Source organism: Sebastes fasciatus, chromosome 6 (genome assembly GCF_043250625.1).
Source record: "Sebastes fasciatus isolate fSebFas1 chromosome 6, fSebFas1.pri, whole genome shotgun sequence".
NCBI classification, from domain to species: Eukaryota; Metazoa; Chordata; class Actinopteri; order Perciformes; family Sebastidae; genus Sebastes; species Sebastes fasciatus.
The window spans coordinates 9470983-9488962 of NC_133800.1; the positions used below are offsets into that span (position 1 = coordinate 9470983).

Here is a 17980-nt window from a genome sequence, read left to right on the forward strand (position 1 = left end):
CTTTCACACATTTAGTTTATTTAGATTCAAGCAATGTATCCCTCAATAAGCATTTACTGTAATATTTCTTATTTTCCATCCATCTGTGGGGAAAAAAAAGTTAGTCAGTCAGTTAAAGGCTGGGCTTGTTCTCAGACAGCTATCCATTGCAGGTTAATATCTCTGCTCAACAGTCACTCAGCAAAACAAAAAGATGTGAAGTACAACAAAAAAACAAGTGCTGAACATGCGCTTAAAACAAATAAATACTGGCAATATTTCAACTGGCACAACTGAACTGTTCAAAAAATACTTCACTCCTACGTTGATCATTTGTATATCAATTACTCACCCACATGTTACCTTGAATTCCTAAAGAAAACTTTGTATTTCTCTCATGCCTCCACGTTTAACAACAACAGTACTCACACAAACGACGTGTATTAAATAGTAAGGTTTAAGCGAAGATGCATGTGTTTGGGAAGTAGTGAGCATACGACTGGATAAATGAGACGTGGATTATACTGCAGGAGTTGTGTGAGTGTTTGTAAACGGATGATTTGATATAGTTTTGCTGATGTTAAATGCGGCCCCCCATTTCTTTAATTTCATCAAAACTTTTCTCCATTTTTTTTATTCTTTTCTTCAAGAATTCAAGGTAACACGGGGTGAGTAATTGATAAACAAACAAGTCATTTTGGGGGTGAAGTATTCCTTTAAGGGCTACTTTTGGAGATTATTACAATTAATCTCCATGCTTTCATATTATTATGAGCCTGTTTCAAGCTATAGAATCACATTCAATTCAGGTTCCACAAGACAACAAGCTTGTTTATCATATCTTGCCTATGCAAAAAATACTGGTAATACCAGAGCTATTATCACAGTCATCAACATACTGTGGAGTATGGTTACGAAGAGAATTATTTAAGTTCTGGGATCAATCTTACAGTTGTGTATTGTGTAATTTAATGTAAAAAATTAATCTCAGAACTTTGTTATTTCACGTGGCACTAATCGTCCTCCATACAAAGCCAAGACTCCAAAAATCCATCCAACGAAAAAGTTGTGCAATGAAAAAGTGAAACTGTGTCACAGTATGACTGGCTGTATGGCAGAGCTGAGTGTGTTAGTCACTGGCATAGTCCTCTATGATCATGTCCTCCTCCTCCAACAGGGCTTGGCTTGTTGTGGGTTGGGGCTGACTGACTGGCAGACCGTCCTCAACCAAACCCTGACCGTCCTCTTCCTCCTCACTGTCTTTCTCCAGCTGGGCTGGGTCTTTGTCTGTCAGAGCCTCAAGTTTTAATCTGCACACACACGCCGGACGCACGCACACACACAACACAAAGCCAAAGACAAAAACAAAGACAAAGCACAAATGTAAGGTGTTATACACTGACATTTATACACCATTATCAGGACACCACAAGCTCATTCTAAATCAATGGTTGAGGTGATGTATGTGAAACCACAGCTTGTGTAGCTTTGGTTTCACAGGTACAAGCAACACAACGTTGTGGGCTCTTTAACCAAAGAAAGTAAATACATTTATAAAAAAAAAAATCCTAAAACTCTAACTATATCAATCTAACAAATGATGATGGAACTAGTTATCATGCTTTCAATACTAATGGTAGCCTAACAGAAGAAATATAAATGCTATGTAAGTTGTTACTATATTATTAATATTACCCTACTCTGTAATAAATAGAGTGTGGCTGCTTTACGTAAACAGCAATTAATTAATCATTAGTAGTGTTCAAAAGTAATAAAGCTAGCAAGTAGGGCTGACCCGAATGCTTCGAAGCTTTGACCGTTGCCATGGTAATTGACCTCCAAATCAGTATTCGAATGCTTTTTTTAATTTATTTTTTTATTATATAAGTATGTAATAATAAAGTATAAATCCCAAAATAGCCCATGAACTACGGAATAATCCCATGACATTCATTATTCATATTCAACATCACTTATTATTAGTTATTGTCAAACGGATATCGCTGTTTGTTGTGTGTAGATGTGTGTGGAAGATGGAGACAGACAGACAGACAGACAGAAGGCGCGCTGCAAAGCTTCGAATGCCTTTGAATATTTCTCACCGAAGCTTCGATGCCCAAAAAATGGTATTCGGGACAGCCCTGTTAGCAAGTAAACCCTGAGTTAAGATTATTTTGTCTAAAAAACATTCAGTACTATTTTAGCCGTTGAAATTACATGACTAACACAGAGTAATGGTGATGTCCCACGGTTTGATTCCGGCTGTTTGGTCCTACTCATCTTATTTCTCCCTCTCTTCATATTTTCCACCAGTACAGACTGCTGCTGTAAAAGCCTGGTTGGATCTTTTGTGATTGCAGACTCTGGGGGTCATGTCGACCCACAGACACGCTTGAATATAACTGCTATTGTGGGAACAGAAAATGTCTGCTGTACCTGCCGGGGAACCTCCTCAGTGACATCTGACCCACGTCCTGGATAAAAGCTATCTGAGCTGGGAGACACAGTGTAGCAGAGAACACTTCTGTTAATGGAATCCTCATAAACTTCATCAACAGACACACTCGTTCACATGAGTTTACAAAGCTCTGTTGATTGTGGCGAGATGCCCGTTTCTCACAGCAAAAAGGATTTAAGGGTCATAATAACACATTAATTACCTTTGTTTAGTACCTTTATTTGTGTGTGTGTGTGTGTGTGTGTGTTACCTGGGTTCCTCATAGGGTTGGTGAGTTTGGCCAGGTATGGCAGCAGTTCAGTCTGCAGGCTGACTGGTGTCAGACAGAAGCTTCTAAACAGGAACTGGGCAGCCAGGCAGTTCTCTCGGTGCTGACAGGAACAACATCACTCTCATTACAGTCTTATCAGAATCAGAATCAGAATCAGAATTGTGTTTATTGCCAGGTGTAAGAGATTTACACTAGGAATTTGCTTTGGTTATGTTGGTGCAAGTCAAACAGTATAATAACAAAATAGATAAAATATCTACTGTTGGGGATATTTGCGATATATATTGTATATACATAACTGTATATATTCGTTGTAAATATAATTTAGTTTTCCTCCTTATTTCTTCCTTTTTTTTTATTTCTTCTTATTGTTTGTAATGTATTCTAATTTCATGTTTGAATATTTTCTGTGTGTGTAGTGTTGAGGGGGCTACAACTACATTTCATTGAGCAATCCTGTACTGTATAATGACAATAATAAATACGTGAAATGTCAAATATGTGTTTGTTTGACATTTAGAAACAGTGTCGTCGGTACATAGTTTGTCCACCAGACAGACCTTTTTTCAAATGTATGTATCTTGCTTACAAACCTGGCCACCTATGACCGTAACCAAAATTACTTTAGTTTGTCAGAGTTACCCTCTTTAAGCCGTTCAATTTAAAGACCACAAGTCTTTAATCCAGACAACACAGGTTTAAATCGGTCTTAAAATGACAGAGCAACATCCCCAATGTGTCTTACCTTCTTGTTGACCAGCAGCCAGTTGGGTTTGTGAAGCGGTCTGAAGCCAACAGAAACTTGTTGAGAGTTGGAGTGAAGGAGCCCCCTGGTGGCCACTGAAGACCCATAATACCCCATGGTGCTGCGACTCTGAAGAACAGCACAGCACAGCCCTTTTTACAGATTATTGTTCACAGACAATCCACCATGGACCATATATTGTTAATACACAGGTAATATCAATACTGATATATTCAAGTTGTCAGTCTCTACCACTTACCTGTCTTCACTGTAGTGCTACCTACTATGCAGGAGAAAGGACTGGTGTTGTTAAACGCTTCCAGAGTTGTAAAATCCTGTCTCAAATATGCTTTCTGGTTGTCATTTCATCATCTCACCGGCATCTTTTTTTTTTTTAAATGTAGTGCTATTTTCAGTATGAATGCCTGCTGACATGAACACACCAGTCTTGGTGTGCAGAGGTCCAAGATATTTGTCAGCTTTGTTGTATGTAGGGGCATGGAACTGGTGGTATGCTATATTACTGTGAGAACAACTCCTTAAATATAGTATCCAAACAACAGGAACACTTCAGTTCAGATTCTATTGATCAAAGCATTCATATTACTTTTTAATGTCTGGGGAAAGACTGACCGTCCAATCCGAAGTGAGGAGGTCAGCATCAGACAGATACTCGCTGGCTCGCTCCACATCCTCCACCTGAGAGAAGAAGTCCAGGTAGTTCTGGTGGAGGTACAGGTTGAAGAACTCTCCAGACATGTGTGAACGCTCTACAACCAACTGAACAAAAGAGACAGAGACAGTCCGGTTCTCAGTGTTCTCAAAGACTAAAAATGACATTTGGGCATGATGTTTGTTACATGTTAAAAGCTAGTAAAAAAAAAAAGCATGTGTGCACCTCAGGGTCTCCAAGTAATGCTTCTCTATGATGATGAGACAGGTGAGATGGTAGACCAGGTCCAGGTGCACATTCAGCTGCTTCAGCATCTTCGTGTTTCCCTCCTGTTAGTGACAAACAACCAAGCATACAAACTATTGGCCTCTCTGTCACTTACAATTACTGCAGTACTGTAAGGTGTGATCGACCAAAGCCACAGTGCAGCGGTCTTCCTCTTCGGTGACCATATTATGCTTGCTGCTGCAAAGGACTTTCAGCAGGTAAATCAGCAGTGAGCACTGACAGAAACTGACTTTGGGGTTTATCACACACTGGAAATAGTGCTTCTTGTGGTCCTCATAATCCAAATGACTATCTGCATTAATCTGTATTAATTTAGACAATTTACGGTGCAAAATTGGGTCTGGTGACTGTCCTGCCTAGTTAACAATCATCAACATGTTCCAATTAAAACACATTTCTATATCAGATTCCTTTTGTTGATTAAAGTTGATGATCTCCTCTGGAATCAAGACCTTAAAGGATGAGTTATAAGAGTTAAAATATGAGTTAAAAGTTATTGTCAACCAGTCCCACGAAAAGACTAAAACCAACAATGTGTTAGTACGTCCCTCAATACTTTCTGACTACCCTACCCTGTCCGTGGCTCTCTAGCGAGTATCTGTGGCAGCAGGACGGTGTATGTGGGATTGAGTCAAAGTAAACTACAGTGTGTGTGTTCGTGGTGATGAAGGAACATGTCACCCAGTGCAACAGTGTGGCTCATTGATGTGTTACAGCTTGTGGACAACAATGAAGCTATATGGCACAGAGGAAGAAGATATATCAGGCTTTGATGCACACACACAATACTTGTTAGGAGATACTTGTATGGAAACTGGGAGATATGACTCACGTTTGCAGTGCAGTATCTTTCCCAGTGCTCTGAACAGGAACAAAGAAGCATCTTTCCCTCCAATAGCCTGCTCTTCTTCCTGCTCCTTAGAGTGTTTGGACTTCTTCTTCCTCTGGTTTGTTCTGGAAACAGCTTTTCCCAGTGAAGTCGCATGTCTGTCCTTCTTCAGCCTCCACAGCCCCTTTTCCAACGACGTGTCTGGAAAGTTACAATGATGATAAAAGATCTTGGATGTCAGTTGATGACACAGGGCAACAATATTTGTTCATAGGAAAGGCCATGTGATCATTACAATCAAAATGTATTCATAGCAAAGTTAATGGTATGCATGTGTGTACACTCTTTACTACTCTGGTGTGGTTTTTGCAGATTTACGTCTGACCTAGGAGGGAGGTAAACTGGAGGCTGTTGACGGCACTGCGAATATCTCCTGAGCTTCCTGAACACAGCTTTTCCAACACTTCCTGGTCTGGGACGCACATCCTCCCACAGCTCTGCTTAGAATTATGGGAAAATACGCTGTAAAAAAACACAATTGTACTAATATGTGTAATCAAATTGCAAGGATTCCTTTCACCTTTCCTGCCTCCAGGGTTGAAATTCGAGTCAGGACCTTCATCATTGTGGTTGGAGCCACCGGATTAAAACTGCAATCACACAAAATAATGTTCAGTGGAATCCAGTGCCCTCCAGTAGAGGATCCTTTAGAGCAGTGGTTCTCAAGCTTTTTTCAATTATGTATCCCCTTTGAAGTATTTTTTTAGCAAGGAACGCCCTTGGTCATGAATGTACAAGCACAACCTTCCTTTCTCAGTCCACAGCTGTGACTGAACTGTATCTAACAGGGGTCTCTGGTGTCTAATGTGGGTTTTTCCATAAAGGTCAAACATCGCTGTCAAAAGCCATCAGTGTGTGTCGCACGGAACCTGATGCTGCTGATGTCCAGCTCCTCCTGGATCTCTCTGGGGAAAAGGAAGCGCGAGCTGCTGTCTCCACTCAGACTGTCTGACACTACGAACACCAGGGGGCATCGACTGGTCTTCACAAAGCGCCTGGAAGACACACAGCAGGACACGATCTCACATTGAGCTGGGAAATAAAACAGATTAGATAGCACTAATTCATGGACACAGAACTGAATACAATTAATGAACACCCTGTATACTGTGTCCCGTAGAAAGGCCAATATGTCTTAACGTTCAAAGGTCTCCTATCATTCTCTTTTACACAAAAAAGGAGAAACTGAAAGCTGCAAAGTTAAACCAGTAGTGCTGGTACTGGTACTGGTCATTATGCCTCTGTCTTAACTATTACAGATGGCCTCAAAGATGTGCATCATCATAGTAACTTCTCCTGGTTTTCTGTGTGAAGGCATGAAAGGAATGTACGGTGATAAACTCTGATCTCACCTCAGGATGTCGTGCATGCTGCCAGGCTGCCTGTAGAACTGGTTTGGGAAATCCTAAAGGAGGGAACAGGTGATGATCAAGTGTCAACAAAGCAGCGTTAGACCAATGTATCAGTCATCAGACAATATTATGAGAGGCAGACGACGCCTTATACCATGAGGAGTGCATTACAAAGAACAAAGTGATAGAAACACACAGTTGAACAAAGCACATTTCACAGTTAACGTCTGACGGAATACAGGAACAGTGGCTTCAGTTGAAGGGTGTAGTACAGAACATACCTCCACCAGTATGATTTTCCTGTCTGTAGCTCCTCCATCACCCAACATCTTCAGGCAGCTGTACTTGTTTGCTCTGAGGAGGAAGTCCTGGAATTGGGCTGTCTGGGAGGTGCAGGAAAAGCCGTTCATCCTCCATTCTGACAAAAAGACGGAGAATTAGAGACAAGTCAGAAACAACAGGGTGGAGAAGCCTAACATGGCTTTTATAAAATATTAGAAACAATTCCAATACATCAGCACCAACTCTCCTCTCTGACACAGTCTCAACAAAAGCAGTTTTTTGTTGTTTCAAATTTTTCTGATCACTTAGGGGGTAGTTTTTCCAATCAAAAAGCTAATTCTCTTTTACATTAATGATACTAACTTCATGCTAATTCATAGTTGGACAGTGAGAATGATAGGTATGAGGCGGGAAGGGCAGGAAGGGTTTCTCCTCACCTTGCTGACTGCTGTTGTATGGCTCCAGGTTGGAGGGGTTGGTCCACTCCTGAACCCTGAGGCCCAGCTCCCGAGACAAAACCTGGACTGTGGCAGTCTTTCCACAGCCTGACGGTCCCGTCAGCAGCACTATACCACCCTGTAGAGGACAACAGCCAAGCTAACATTGAACCTTTATTTTCACTAATTAAGACCTCCACAGACAACATTTAATAGTTTCAAATCAGATGAGCTCCTGGTATATATCTTGGTCTCAGGACCCAATTACATGACTGACACTGATGTATTGTTATTCATATCACTAAATAAAAAGGTCATAACTTGGGCAAAATTCCTCACAGACTCTATGAGACAAAGTTCAGATACTGAAATCGTGAAATTTTATTATATTATAATTACCTTTGATGTGTTTGAGTGAATTCTCATCCAGTTCTCCACTTCCTCTATCTTCTTCTTGTGAACAGCTAACTCCGCCTACACACAAACACATACAAAAATAATACAATTAATAGATTACATTAGACATCAATATAAACTAGAATATTCAGTCTTGAACATGTATCACAGCTAAACATATACAATTAGAGCCTTCAGCCTCCAGACACTCAAATCAAATAAACGTAAACCCCTGATCACTGCTGCTGCTGGGGGGGAATTAATGGATATCAGCTGCGAAGACATGCTCACAGGACTCCATGATGAACTGGCAGTAATCAAAGTTGAAGCACAGTGTAGAAAATGACTTCCTATTCATGTGGCCACTGCATGCCTGAATGGACTGGTTCATATTTTCCCCCAAGTACATTGAAAGAGTTAATATATAACCATTTGGGGCCATTTGGATTCAGACCAGTTGTTGGCTGTATCCAAATGTGTTCATGGATACTAGAACAAATGTCAAAAGCGATGATGCTGACCTGTGCACGGGGCCAGTATCTGTCCACCCACGGCTCATCCTGGTCCCTCTGGGCTGACTCTTCGAGCTGGTAGGACGTGCGTGGGTCTGATCTGCCGGCATCTCCTCCTGTCCTCTTCCTGGGCTTCTTAGGCTCAGCCTTAGAGCACAAAACCTGGCTGCCCTTTCTCCTTCTAGAAGGAGCAAAGCTTTCCCCCGGCAAGTCAGTGAAGGACGGATCCACCCAGCGGTTCAGCTATTATAAACACAGTCAAACAAAAATGATTTAAGATTTAAAAGGGACCAACTGAGGGAGGATGTCTACAGTAGGTCAAAGTTTATAGATTACAGCCAAGTTAAAAGTCATTACTAGACAGAACCAGATGTTAAATATAATTTACAGGAAGAGACAGGGGTCCTTGTGTGCTCGGTGAAGAGGAGGTACCTTACCACTGGAAGGACACAAATTATTCCTGAAGAAACATTATGTGTGATTAAATGTGTATGTGTGTATATATATAAAATATAAAATAAAGAGAGAGAGAGAGAGAGAAACATTAGGCCTCTTAAAGAACTTACTCTGCTTGAAGCAGCTTTATCTCCCACAGAAAGCTTGTCCATCCTTCACCGTGGTGCTTCACATTGATGGTAACATAAGCAGTTCAACAAAGAACTGAAAAGCAGCGGGACCAGTTGTTGTTGGTGGTGATGCTATTAGATCTAGCTAACATAGGGCAGCAAACACAGGACATAGTTATCAATTCAATTTCAGTCTCTTCAGTCTACTACTACTTCACTATTACTAATACTACGTCAGACACAAAGGTCCATATCAGATAAAAAACAATGCAATATGAGAACAACAACAGAGAGATATACATATTGCAGTTCACAAGTCCACAGTGATAAAAAATACACAGAACACCTTACAGACAGAGAAATTTGTTTCAATGCTTCCAAAAACAAGAGGAATACCTTGTGTCCCTTTGTGTTTCCTTGGTTAAGGGCATTATGATTACATTTTTTAATCAATTGATCTACACATAGATTTATATATAAAATTCCTCAAAACAGCATTAAAGATGTGAACATTATTCGTCACAAACAGATGAAGTTGCACTTGTCCATCTTGAGAGCAAGATTCTGAATCCATCCTAAATGCCACCTGAAGCTTTTTCATGTTTTGATTTACTACAACTGCACCACGAGCGGGCTGTGTAGAGTGGAATACAGTAAGCCTTAAAGGTCCCATATCGTGCTCATTTTGAGGTTCATACTTGTATTTTGTGTTTCTACTAGAAAATGTTTACATGCTGTAATGTTCAATAAAACCTTTATTTTCCTCATACTGTCTGCTTTAATATACCTGTATTCAACCTCTGTCTGAAACGCTCCGTTTTAGTGCATTTCAACGGAATTGCAACGGAATTGCGTTGCTAGGCAACAGTTTAGGTCCTTGTTTACTTCCTGTCAGCTGATGTTATTCACATACACTGCAACCTGGAAATAAACTGGGACACATTTAGAATGTTTACGTTTAAAACCGTGTAATGGTCTAAATATTGTATATTTGTGACATCACAAATGGACAGAAATTCTAACGGCGTGTTTCAAACGCACAATTTCTGAATACGGGGCTGTGTGTATTTCTCTGTATATTGAGCGCTTCGATACTTTCACAGTATTTATAAAGCACTTAAACCTGCTTTATAATATAAAAGACGTGAAAATCTTACTTTTTACAATATGGGACCTTTAAAGAGGGCTGCTTTAACATCATCTGTACACTTAGTGTGTTTTCACATATAGTCCTTTTTAAATGAACCGAACTCAGTCCTCTTAAAGTGGACCAAAAAGTGGACCAACAGAAAAGGGACTCGGTTCCGTTTGTGTTCACATTGTTAGTTCATTTAAAAGAGGACTGATTTTATTTAAGCTACTTTAACAAATGTAGTAAATTTAAACAGTCACTGAAATGCTGTTAATACACATTCAGACTATACACAGCCTGTTTAAAAAAACAAACTCATTCTGCAGCTGCAGCACCATCCTGCTCACCTGAAATATTAACAGGTAATCTACAATATCATTATGTTCCATCAGTGCAACCAAACACATCAGGAGTGATAGAGATCATTATTCACTGATCTTGCGTATAAAAGATACGTGTACAAAATCCTATGTGTACATTCATGGTGCCAGCATATTGGCTTGTTTATACAGTCTGCAACATTGGTGCTGCACATCATCATCATCACATAGATCATTCCTGATGATGTGACCCAAGTAGCTTACTTTGTCCATCACATTTAGCGCCTAGTATACAAAGTATACAGCTTAAAGAAAGGCTGGGTGGATAATTAAAGTTCCTTATTACACTATCTTTAGTTTAACTTCTTGTTTTTCCCTTGTTATTGTGCTGCCACACATGTATTAAGATGACCTTATCCTCACATCTCAAACATATAGCTAACGTTACCCATTAAGTGCCATTAAGAGTACATTACAGTCTGTTTAAATGTCTCTCGGTGATATACCGGTACTGTTATGGTACTACTAACTAGCTAACGTCAACTAACTTCTTTGTTTATGTTGTTATAAGATGATATATATCCGTATTAACTCACCTTGTTTGGACCATTTAATGTGTCAGAAGCACACACGGTGTTTCCGTCACTTCAAACTCTTGTTCAGGTGTAATGAAAACGAATTATTAAACAACATTAATGTCACTAAAGAGTTAAAGGAGCTGCGACGCAAAGTGAAGTTTAACGTCAGGATTTAAACTCCGGTGACTCGCAAGTGCCGCAAACGGACTGTTCATTGACGTAAAACTGACGTGAAGCCTCAGTTAGTGATGGGAATTCCGGCTCTTTTTAGTGAGCCAGATCATTTGACTCAGCTCACCAAGAAGAGCCGGCTCTTTCGGCTCCCAAACGGCTCTTCATTTTACCACTTCAGCCTTTTATAGTTCAGCCAAATTTAGCGCTGTTTTGACCTGTGATTAGTATGTGTTCACATATATCACTTAAATGATTCAATATAATTATATTAAACCTTATAATTTCCAGAATATCGTAATTTTACATGCTGTTTCATTTCCGACTGTCACTCATCTCATCTGCTATTCGCGCACCGCACTCCTCTCTCTTTCTCTCCTCCTCTCGCTCCTGCTCTGTACCTGTAGACCGTCAGTGCGCCTTGCACCCCTGCCCCTCCCCGCTTGATGGTATGATCCTTGTCTGTCATCACCTGATATACAACATTCAGTCACAGTCAGTGCATGGAGTGCACGTGGCACGGAGAAGATTGTCCAATCATTCTGCCTTGAATTAATTAAAGAAAAAAAAAGAAAAATAATCGGCTCTCGGACGGAGCCGGCTCTTATCGTTCACTTAAGAGAGCCGGCTCTTTGAACCAGCTCGTTGAATCTCCTCTTTGATGCGGCTCTTTGAACCGGCTCAATGAACCGGCTCGTTCGCGACCTACACATCTCAAGCCTCAGTTCACTCACTGCAGTGTTTGCTCGACGTGTTAGCAAACATCTAGCAAGCTACAGCTATCTACCCAAGACTTCCATTTTGTCCGATTCCTCTTTTTCCAGGTTAGTTTATTGACATGTAGAGAGACTAAAGAGTCCGTCTAGAGTGGCACTGATAGAGTTAAAGGGATTATTCTGTCTTTCAGGTACCCGTCGTGGAGACACGTGTTTGGCTGCTAGCAGAGCTATGAAGGCGAGGAAGAGACCAAACATCCTGCTGACAGGTGATGTAAACTTTATACTGCGTGTCTTTTAGGTAGATAGCTTCAACAAGATACCCGCGGCTGATGAATACACAACAGTGACTTTGTAGGAGTTTAACTTTGGGATGTTATAGCTCGCCAATTTGATCAGGAGAGTTGTTGTTGTTATTGATGCCATATTATTCGACTCATTTTGATTTGCATCACGACCAGGTCACGTATAGATGGAGCTTTACCCTTTTAACTATGAGTTAATAACTATGAAATGCCAGGTGGGTAGTTGAAAGGTTAACATGTAGTATCTTCACTGCAGAGTCATTGGTACTGCTCAACAACCTGATCAGATCACCATGATGATGCATTACTTCACCTTTAAAACAGGCAAACACTGAATGTTCTTGAATTAAATCTAGAAAGTTAATCCTCTCTCTTCTCATTTTTACTTCATAAATATTTTTACATATTTTTTTATAGTATTTTTAATTTTTTTATTATATTATTCTTGATTTTTGTGTCTGGATTTTTGCAATATTTGCTTTTATTTTTACTACTTGGCGATAAATGTGATTGTGATTTAATTCTTGAATTAAATCTAGAAAGTTAATCCTCTCTCCTCTCATTTTTACTTCATAAATATTTTTATATAGTATTTTTCAAATTTTTACTATATTTTTCTTTATTTTTGTGTCTTGATTTTTGCAATATTTGCTTTTATTTTTACTACTTGGCAATAAATGTGATTATAATTGTGATACAGGAACCCCTGGTGTTGGAAAGACCACTTTAGGAAAGGAGCTGGCCGAGCGGACAGGACTGAGCTATGTTAACATAGGAGACCTGGCCCAGGAAGGTAAATCAACTCTCACAACAGACTGGAACGAGCACCTACAGGACAGAGCATCCTTCATCCTAATGATGTATTACAGATCATAACCCTCATTGGCCATGTGCTGCTGTAGCTGGCCCTAGTTTGAGTCTTCACCCAGTGCGTTGCTTTTAGTCTTAGTATGTAAATAAAAGCAGATAAATGTCACAAACAGACATCCTGATTTTCTCTCTCTCCCAGGAAACCTTTATGATGGCTATGACGAAGAGTACCAGTGCCCGATTTTGGATGAGGACGGGGTGAGTTAAATTCCACACACGTGATCTTTGAACCTGGTTATGATATGCTGTGTTCCATTGGATATGATTTGGAACCGCTGCACCACTCTGCTTCCTTATTGCACGTCTTGGTTAAACTCACTGAGCTCGGATTCCCAGTGTTCTTTCTGGTTCACCAGCAACCTTCATTGCCCATGATGACATATTGAAGTTGGGCTTAGAGTCTCATTCCTGCTTCCTCAAGGTCAGGCCAGCCACTCCTGACAGTAGAGCAGCACCTAGTCATCTGAATATGTTGGACTACAGATATTTAGAGTCCTTTTTAAACTTTTCTCACTACAGATTGAATTAGGTTGGGTGGATGTCAAATGTAAAATATTGTGACATATTGTGATCCTGCAGGTGGTGGATGAGCTGGACGAAAAGATGGTAGAAGGTGGTGCGATTGTCGACTATCACGGCTGCGACCTGTTCCCTGAACGCTGGTTCCACATCGTCTTTGTCCTCCGCACAGACAACACCCAGCTGTACACACGGCTAGAGAACAGGTAACCTCCACTTCATTCCGTCATGTATACTGAACTTCAATAAATGTGTGACTCCTATCCAACTGTGGACCATCGAACTAGTGCCAGCATGATTTCAGGTTCTGGTTTGCATCTTTGAACAATTCAATTTCAAACCTTTTACAGGTGTTCAGATCAAGAAGTGGCTTATGGTATGCCACTCTTGTTTTAGTGGAATGTGCAGATTCTGAGTGGTGTGTGTCACAGTTGAGGCACTTCTGTTGGTATATACCGCTGCTTATATAGCAGTATATGACACTTAAAAAATTACATTTGTGTGTTCACTGGCTGATAACACGGTCCTTACTTCTGTGTTCACAGGAAACGTACAGGTTCCGCTCGTTACATGCATGCAGTCTCTTTTCAAAATACATTTTCTATGTAGGGTTTACTTAGGAAAACAAAACTATGTGGTTAGGCTTAGGAAAAGTTTGTGGTTTGGGTTAAAGGAAATACGTTTGCTTTATTCGATTTACCATAATGAGGAAAACACTCCCCTCGTGAGCAGAGTTGTCGCGGTTTGTCTCCCTCTTCCTGTCTGACGTGGACTCTGTCCTCTGTGTGACTTGACAGGGGTTACACGGGGAAGAAGCTGCAGGACAACGTGCAGTGCGAGATCTTCCAGACCATCTACGAGGAGGCCAGGGAGGCCTACAGCGAGGAGATCGTCCACCAGCTGCACAGCAACACTCCCGAGGACCTGGAGCGCAACCTGGAGCAGCTGGTTCAGTGGACTGAGCAGTGGATGAAGGACCATAACTAGAAGCATCCACTGGCAGGACTGTCAACAAAAACTTATTTGGACAATTAAAAATGAATTGTAGTTGTTTGCCAATATGCATTTATTTTTCATAGATTTTGCCATCATGAAGACTGGTGATATAGTCAGAGTCTCATCACTTTCTTCAGTGGCTTCTTTTACCTGCTTCTAGTTTGCAGGGAGTACTGCTGGGCCAACTCGCTCTCCAATGGTTGGACTGTAAAGGGCCAGTGTGTAGCATTTAGGGAGATCTACCTTACATTAGAAGGAGACGTTTATATCTACATAGGGAGCGGGTCCTCTTTATGGAGTCCGCTATGTTGCACAGCCGTGTTTCTACAGTAGCCCAGAACGGACAAACCGTACACTGGCTCTAGATTCGACGTTTTCGCATCGGCCACCGTAGTTCTCCTACACAGTTGGCACGCTGGGAGAAGTTTCACTTGGTTGCAATCTGCAACTTCACGGCAAGATGCCGCCAAATCCTACACACTGGACCTTTTTTAAAGCAGTTGATAGTTGCCCTTTTAAAAACTAACAAACACCGGGATGTCTGACACCAGAGGTCTGATTACCCATAACATTATTTTTTGACCATTTCAAACTAGTGTCAAGTCAAAGCATTCATGTACTGCTGCATTTATGTCATACTTTTTTTATATATATAAATGGCCACAGGGAAACAACCTTAGCATGTCCTAGTGATAATTACACAGTAGTTGGGGCTAGATATCAAACCCCACTGAGTATTGACAGAGGTCAAGTAACAAGAACAATGAACCTTATTTACAGAGCACTTCTCTAAATGTTATAATGTGTTATAAAAAAAATACATAATGAAAAGTGATGCTGTAACTAGGTAAAAGTGATAAAATATGGGGAAGTAGAATTAACCAAAATCAGAATAAAGTGTGTTTTGAAAGAGGACACTGGATTCACTTATTGATTTGATTTTAGAATTTAAGTCGTGGTCAAAAGTCACACCTAGATGTTTATCTAGTACCTATTCAGAACTATTCTGAGGGCCAATACATCTGTCACAATAGCTGGCACATGTCTGGTTCTGCCAGGATTGTAGTATTGTAGCTTTCATCAGATAGATCCTGATTTAAATTGATAAAATTCCAACTCTAGGTAATTTTAAACTAACAGGAAATGATGTAATACATGTGGCATCAGACAAACTGAATTTAGAATGCAACAGCAGATTATATTTCCTGTATTTCTTCATCCTGGAGCGGTTTCACCATTTAATGTTCAATCAATGTTAATGTGTGAGTAGCAGCTCATGTCGTTTATGCATTGCTTTGGCAAAATCAAGTGTTTTTAGTCTATATTTTAGTGCCAAAGCACAGAATATGTTGTCCCTTGTAGATGAACTGCTGATTTGCAGACCTTTTCTCATAGTTTAAAAAAAAATGCTGATAAATAGCCTGTAACCAATCAGGACACACATTTGTAGACGTTTGTATTTAAGTCATTTTCATTATTTCCTCTTTAGCAAAGCTAAATTACCTACTGGACAAAGCAAACGACTGTCCCAGTCACATTCTGTTGATTGATTGTGAATTCATTTGGGAACATGCACCACTAAATCACATAATTTGAAATGATGTGGGCCCAGCTTTATTACCTGTGTTGTAGAGGGGCTGTGTGTCAAAATGTACGGTGTATATTCCCAAATTAATTAGTGTTAAACCAAATGACCACAAACAGATGGTCAATAGGGGCCCCCTACAATCTGGTCATGTGGGTATGATGTCTTTTTTTTATTTTTAAGTACCTTTGTTAAATGGGTCATTCTTGTTATGCAGCAGCATTTCAGCCTCATGACTTTTGAAAAACAAAGAGATGGATTGTTCATCTCTTTTTGCATTATATAAGAATAATGACATGTTTAACTGTCAGGAAAACATTGGCCAATCTCAGGCACTCAAATAATAATCCTTATGGGTGGAGTGGTTTATATAGGTCTATAGACATAACAGGGTAGAGCCTAACAGAGTGTGACATACAGATTACCATCATGAAACATTGGGGGGAAAAAGACATGAGTGAAAGTTTATGTTCTCCCTACTTTACTCCTTTGAGTTCTCTCCCAAAAATAAGTCACTTCCTGAAAATTGTCTTAATGGAATAGCAGTTGTTTTTTGGAGGGCAAGAAACTGGTGGAAAATGACTTAAGGGGCACAGTAAATGATTACAATGGTAAAAAAATAAAAAAATAACTTTAGTTCTTCCTACCACTTATATATAATCAGTGAGAGTTTAACATGGCCTATACATTAATTAAAGAATATTTTGTATATTTTATAATTTTATGGTTTATAGTTCTTGTAGAAGTGAATTACTTTGCACTGGGGACATGGTAACATTGAGCACATACCAAAAAAAGCTCAGTTAAGTAAAAACAAATATGCATTATTCTTTGTTTATGTTATAAAGAAGACCTTAAACTATAATTTAAGCCATTTGTTATAAATATTTGACACATTTTAAAGAAAATGTGAGGACGTAATTCACGGGGACAGAAATGTTGCTGCATTTAACAGGATATGACCCAAATACTGAAATCTGTTCATTGAAACATTTCTCTAGAGAGCAACTGTGGTATTTCTGCTTTTTACGTAATAAAGTAACCAAAGTGGAGGCTATGCCCCTCAAATGCTGTAATTAAAACACCATGTCTTCAGATGTGACCTTTGTTGTTGTAGCTCCAGCTGGATCCTGTGTACAGTCTCATTGAGAACACCTGAGAACAGCCACACCTGTAACCTGCATATCGTGTATCATGTGTCATAACAACACAGGTTACTGAGCCCAGCATGCAGTGAGAAGCTGATTGACTGAGTTGACTAATGTATGTTCAGAAAAAAATGTTCTTGCAGGAAAAGGTGAGTGAATTTAATACTGATAGGTGGTGGTGGTGGAATATGAATGCTTTCTGACATGTTTACGTCTTGGATATATTATAAGAACATCCATATGGTTTACATGTGTTTGAAATTTCAACACGTTTCTAAGTGTAGTTAAGGTTCAGGTGAATACCACGTGATGTCCAACATTACACTTCCCTGAAAAAACAAACGTATCTACAGCAAAACATATTTAAACTTTTTTTTTCAATTTTAATTGTAATTTTTTTTTTTATGTATTTCCACACTTCTGGACTAAAACGATGACGTGCCTTCTGTGGAAAAAAAATACGTTGGTTCCGTTACGATCTTTTCATAATAAAAGCTCTAAAAGCTTTGTCAAATGTACAGTATAGTCATTACAAAGTGGTATGTTTAATTTTATAATGATAGAAATCGATACGCCAAACATTAATAGCTGTGTTGGTAAATAACATTTGTAAGCAAATTTAGATGTGCTTAGTAAAACCAAAATACATGTTATCAAGAGCTCGTTAGCCTTAGCACATTTTAAAAGGAAATAATCATCACATTTAATTCATCATGTCTAATTATCTTTTGAAATGTTTAGATACATTTTCTTTTTTCTGTACTGTTTTTTGTACGTATTTCATTGTTTTTA

General features: G+C 39.6%; 2 protein-coding genes across 5 annotated transcripts; one reads left to right on the top strand and one right to left on the bottom strand.

Annotated features, from left to right (window-relative positions):
- Position 1: 1 nt before the first annotated feature.
- Positions 2-11095, bottom strand: rad17 (RAD17 checkpoint clamp loader component). 4 transcript variants are annotated; one of them, XM_074637577.1, is made up of 17 exons: positions 10897-11095; positions 8849-8989; positions 8292-8525; positions 7774-7848; positions 7375-7513; positions 6937-7073; positions 6656-6708; positions 6173-6298; positions 5824-5893; positions 5629-5743; positions 5247-5444; positions 4352-4455; positions 4087-4233; positions 3454-3582; positions 2688-2808; positions 2416-2473; positions 2-1289 (listed from the first exon to the last, which is right to left on the bottom strand). In XM_074637577.1, the coding sequence occupies exons 2-17, from the start codon at positions 8888-8890 to the stop codon at positions 1109-1111; spliced, it is 1929 nt and encodes a 642-aa protein (XP_074493678.1). In that variant the 5' UTR covers positions 8891-8989; positions 10897-11095; the 3' UTR covers positions 2-1108. The 4 variants fall into 4 exon arrangements, with proteins under 4 accessions (XP_074493678.1, XP_074493677.1, XP_074493680.1 ...); XM_074637576.1 differs by having other exon boundaries at positions 8849-8993; XM_074637579.1 differs by having other exon boundaries at positions 5629-5740; positions 8849-8993; positions 10897-11094.
- Positions 11096-11716: 621 nt separating this feature from the next.
- Positions 11717-15370, top strand: ak6 (adenylate kinase 6). Its single transcript, XM_074637585.1, has 6 exons — positions 11717-11873; positions 11957-12034; positions 12771-12863; positions 13080-13138; positions 13520-13665; positions 14257-15370. Exons 2-6 carry the CDS (start codon positions 11998-12000, stop codon positions 14444-14446), a joined length of 525 nt encoding a protein of 174 aa, XP_074493686.1. The 5' UTR covers positions 11717-11873; positions 11957-11997; the 3' UTR covers positions 14447-15370.
- Positions 15371-17980: the final 2610 nt, after the last annotated feature.